This window comes from Amphimedon queenslandica, unplaced genomic scaffold, assembly GCF_000090795.2.
Source record: "Amphimedon queenslandica unplaced genomic scaffold, v1.1 AMPQUscaffold_13118, whole genome shotgun sequence".
Classification (NCBI taxonomy): Eukaryota; Metazoa; Porifera; class Demospongiae; order Haplosclerida; family Niphatidae; genus Amphimedon; species Amphimedon queenslandica.
Window position 1 is genome coordinate 76,071 of NW_003546646.1, and position 4,871 is coordinate 80,941.

The 4,871-nt window shown below is 33.4% G+C and overlaps 1 protein-coding gene across 2 annotated transcripts in view; it reads right to left on the bottom strand.

Moving 5' to 3' along the window:
* Positions 1-814: 814 nt before the first annotated feature.
* The window catches only part of LOC109585110 (uncharacterized), a 15,774-nt gene continuing 11,717 nt past the window's right edge, over positions 815-4,871 (bottom strand). Inside the window, exons 2-8 of one of the 2 annotated variants that reach the window (XM_020001060.1) lie at positions 4,793-4,847; positions 4,684-4,740; positions 4,582-4,641; positions 4,447-4,536; positions 2,459-2,678; positions 2,047-2,257; positions 815-1,609 (exon numbers count right to left, since the gene is read on the bottom strand). In XM_020001060.1, coding sequence (XP_019856619.1) covers positions 1,487-1,609; positions 2,047-2,257; positions 2,459-2,678; positions 4,447-4,536; positions 4,582-4,641; positions 4,684-4,740; positions 4,793-4,847 — 816 coding nt within the window. In that variant the 3' untranslated portion in view covers positions 815-1,486. Of the gene's footprint in view, positions 1,610-2,046; positions 2,258-2,458; positions 2,679-4,446; positions 4,540-4,581; positions 4,642-4,683; positions 4,741-4,792; positions 4,848-4,871 lie in introns of both variants that reach the window. The other variant, XM_020001059.1, reaches the window with a different exon arrangement.

Here is a 4,871-nt window from a genome sequence, read left to right on the forward strand (position 1 = left end):
ATGCTGTAGAGATGACAGGAAGAACATAATGTCGGACAGTTCCAGACGATACATAAGAGGAAGCAGGTTTAGAGTAGAGAGCCGGGTACGATAATCAGACGTGTAATCATGCAGTATGTATTTTGTGGCCCGTCTCTGAAACCGCTCAAGAGCAACAAAATCACTGACAAGAGAAGGTCTCCAAACTGGTGAGCAGTAAGTAATGATGGGTATGATAAGGGACAGATAGAGTTTATGCTTGACATCAGTTGGAGTATGACTAGAGGAAAAAGCACGTCTCAAAAAGGCTAGAGTACTATAAGCTCGCTGAAGGACATTCCTGGTTTGCAAAGACCATGAGGGATCTTCTGTAAAAAGTACTCTCAGATCTTTACATGATTCCTGATACTCAATGGTAGATCCCAGGAAGGAGTAGTTAAAGCAGAGGGGAGTTGATCTTGGTCCATGATACCTCATCAGGATGGTTTTACTAGAATTGAACTTTAATTTAGACTATAAGAATTAAAACAGGGTAACAAAGTGCTGAAGGACTAGAGAAAGGGAAATAGGAGGAATGGGTGGAGTAGGGAAAAAAAAGAATGTGGAAACAGGCTACGAAAAATAAGAAACGGGTTTAGAAATATAACATTTGGCACAGGGACAACAAACATGATAGGTACAAAGATTAGAAGGGTCAAAATGGTTTTTTAAATGTTCATAAAAATAAGATTTATTAATCATTACATTTGCAATGTAACAGTTTTGAAAAAACTAAAAATTAATAAAAAGGTCAAAATATAAAAATAATTATGCTAATTGCAATGTAATAGGCCATTAAAAATTATATACAAAAGAATATTTAAATCTGAATGGCTATAGCTTCCATAGGAACATCAGCTCTCTTCAATCCATCATATCAGTAGGACACTTTACGAATCTTAATTCTAAGTTCCTATGCAACCATACTGGCGGCTCATGTCCAATGCTAGAATGAAGAATTTTCCCGTATGAACTAACATCAATGGTCTCACTTCTGCTAACTGCTCCTTTAAACGCATCCAGTTTCTTCTTATCTAGTAGCAGGCAGTGCCACACGCTCTCGTGATCTTCATTTTCTCCAGTAACAATATAAACGAGTTCTGAACTACCAGATATACACTGTGTCCAGGTGAATTTAGATGAACAACTGCCATCTATTTCACAAGTTTCATGACTTTCTTTACAACAACGAATGACTCTGAAATCGATCCCAAAACACCTTTGCCCTGATTCTAAACCTTCCCATCATGGCAATGCATAAGTCCCTTCTCGTCTTCGTCAAAATCCACCCCCTCACTTATGAATGAGAGGGCCATCACTTCTTCATCATGCTGACAAGTCACAATTATTTTTATTAGAAATTTATTCTTCCTAGCATGATGCCCACAAGCTGGTATATTAAACTCATCTAGTTTCTTAGCCCAGTCATTAATCCATTGGCCTGAGTAGCTACAGTCAGAGACTATCGTCAGTGAAGAGCCCATGTAGTGGTTGCGGTAGAGATTGAAGATATCATCAAATGAAATGATGCCATCTTTGAAGCACAAGTTACCAGTACCTTTCTCTCCATGACCAGTGTACCAGATGACAGCTGTGTATAAAAATGATTAATAAGACAATTATAGTGAAGCATTTTAGCAATAATAACAACAGATATGTAATTGCCTGAAACATTTTAAAGCAATAATTTTAGTGCAGTGAATTATGACCAAAAGTATGTACATTGTATAAACTAATGACCATGTTAACAAAACATTTGATAGGAAAGGTACATGTACATGTATATTAGTGTTACAAAAACGTATATCGATTTGGAAATAATAATTTTTCAAAATTAGATCTACCTACTATTAAACTTGTACCAGGCAATCTTTACACATGTACTATTAATTCTACCCCATGGACAAGCAGACTTTTTACCATGCCAAAAGTCTGAGTTTATTCCAATTATACATGTCACAAATTATAGAGATACGTGTACTGTACATGCATGTACAAGCGTTTGAAAACATTCAAAATCACATTTACCTCCTTCGTGTTTCTTGGTGTTAAATATTGATTTAATTTTATCAATGTAATCCTGTCTTGATTTTTCTTCTCCAGGAGAGTAACAAGACAAAAAAAGACCTCAAACCTTTCGTTGTACTTTTCGTAAACATCTTCGATTCTTTTAATTTCGTCACTCATCCACTCCTCCCCTTTAAAGTGGTCAGGAACAATCTTAGGTGCTATAGTATACCTAAATGTACATATAACAAATGATAATGTGGCTTGTTTTGATACCGTATAGCGGGAAATTTTGGAAGGGGTTAAATTTGGCGAATTCGGACTTTTGATAGCCATTTGCCAAAATAAAATCCGTCATTTTGAAGCATTATACATATGCTCGATGGCACATGGCCACAAATTCGCCAATCACCAAAAAAATTGCTAAACTGACCGTTTAGAAAAATGACCAAATGATCCAATGATGAGTACATCTCTGTCTTGGGGTTGAAACAACCTCCAAGTGTTAACTCTTTTCCTTGTTCTTGGTTTACAGGCTGTCTCTGACTCGTCAAATTCAAGTTCTTCCACTTTAGTAGTGTCTTTTTTAAGTGGCTGAACAAGAAGGACTGGTTTTACAACTATTGTAGAGTTGATTTTACAGTCACCAGAATCTATAAAAATTAAAACATGTAAAAAACAATATATGTACATGTACATCCAATAGACTTAAATTAATGAAATACTGTTAATTTAATAGTCATTATGTATCAATAGCTAGCAGCTGTGGTCATTTCAGTCATTCATGGCAAAAGTTAGTTCCATATTATTTTAGGGTTCAATACAAGAGTAGTATTCAATACTTTGGAACTGAAATACTTATAAACTCTTTCGTGGCCCAAAATTTTTGTGAATTTCGTGATTTATTCAAAATTCATAAAAATAAAATTCACAAAACTGATTTAATATTGATCAACATTCAACAAACAGATTTTTGGATGAATTTGTCAAATTTTTGGGCCATGAAAATTTCTTACTATACAGTACAGCCACTAACTATTGACAAATCACCTGTGCAGTACTATTCACTAAGAGTAGAATAAGCCATATATGGAAGGCCATTGTCAAAACCTTGTGATTTTACACTAGACACAGTTGCACACTACAATCTTTTAGAAGTTTAAGCTGATTTTTCAAGTTATGGTAATATGGTCAATTTAACTTAATTTCTGAAAAATACCTTGTACTATAGCCCATGGTTTTTTCCAAAAAATGGGTACAAAATCACCCCCAACTTTTATTACATTTTCTAATACATATTGATGCCCTCAAGCTACATGTACATGTATGTAGAAAGTTTGAGCTGATTCCAACTTAAAACTTTTTTGAGTTATGTTATTATTTAAAATGAGCCAATTTCTAAAAAAAATCCCTGTACTTATATATAGCACATGGTTTTGTCAGAAAAATGGCTCTAAAATCCCCCCCCAAAATTTTTATTACATTTTTTGATACATATTGATGCACTTATGCTATGTAAAATATTTGAACCAAATCCGACTTCATTTTTTAAAGTTATGCCCAATTTTTAAAATAGGCCAAATTTTGAAAAATACCCAAGGCTATAGCCCATGGTTTTTTTTCGAAAAATGGCTCCGACATCACTCCCAATTTTTATGAAATTCTCTAAGCCATATTGATGCACTTAGGCTATGTAAAAAGTTTGAGCTGATTCCGACTTCAATTTTTAAAGTTATGGCCATTTATAAAAATAGGCCAAATTTTGAAAAATACCCAAGGCTATAGCCCATGGTTTTTTCAAAAAATGGCTCCAAAATCACCCCCAATTTTTATTACATTTTCTGATACATATTGATGTACTTATGCTATGTAAAAAGTTTGAGCCAATTCCGACTTCAATTTTTAAAGTTATGGCCATTTTTAAATATAGGCCAAATTTTGAAAAATACCCAAGGCTATAATAGCCCATGATTTTTTCCAAAAAATGGCTACAAAATCACCCCTAATTATTATTGCATTTTTTGATACATTATTGATGTCCTCAAGCTATGTTGAAAGTTTGAGCTCATTATGACTTAAATTATTTGAGTTACATGTATGAATATTTTTTAAAATGAGCCAATTTCTAAAAAAGTCCCTATACTATAGCCCATGGTTTTTCCCAAAAATGGCTCCGAAATCACCCCCAATTTTTATTACATTTTCTAGTCCATATTAATGTACTTATGCTATGTAGAAAGTCTGAGCTGATTCCAACTTCAATTTTTCAAGTTATGACCATTTTTCAAAAAATTGAACATTTTGAAAAATAGTCATGGTTTTTTAACAAAATTACTCTCAATTTATTACATTGTCTGATGCTACATTACAAGGTAATTATGTTTTGATCTTTCCTGTAACTTCTATACTACCATTACTCACCTAATTTTGATGACTTTGTAACTGATACATCAGGAATAGGCTCTTCATGTAACTGTGATTCAATGCAAGCTGGATAAATACACATAGGTCCTACTGATGCAATCATAAAAACAAAATTGCAAAATTAGTCTCCACCTTCTGTTGACTGAACTGGGTCTACTGGTGATTCTTTTGGGCTTGTTCTTATTGCCACTTTTACATAAATTCATTTTGAATTTTAATTTTTTTATTTCTTACCATTTATAACTTGATTCTTACTATCTTCATTCAACAATTGTTCATTCTTAGTAAGATCTACAAGTAAAAAATCATCATAACTCTTGCCACTACATAATTACGTACATACCATTTCTCTCTTTATTATCAACTTCTTGTTCGTCATCTTTAATCCCTGAATTCTCCTAGTGTAAAAGTAAGCTATAATA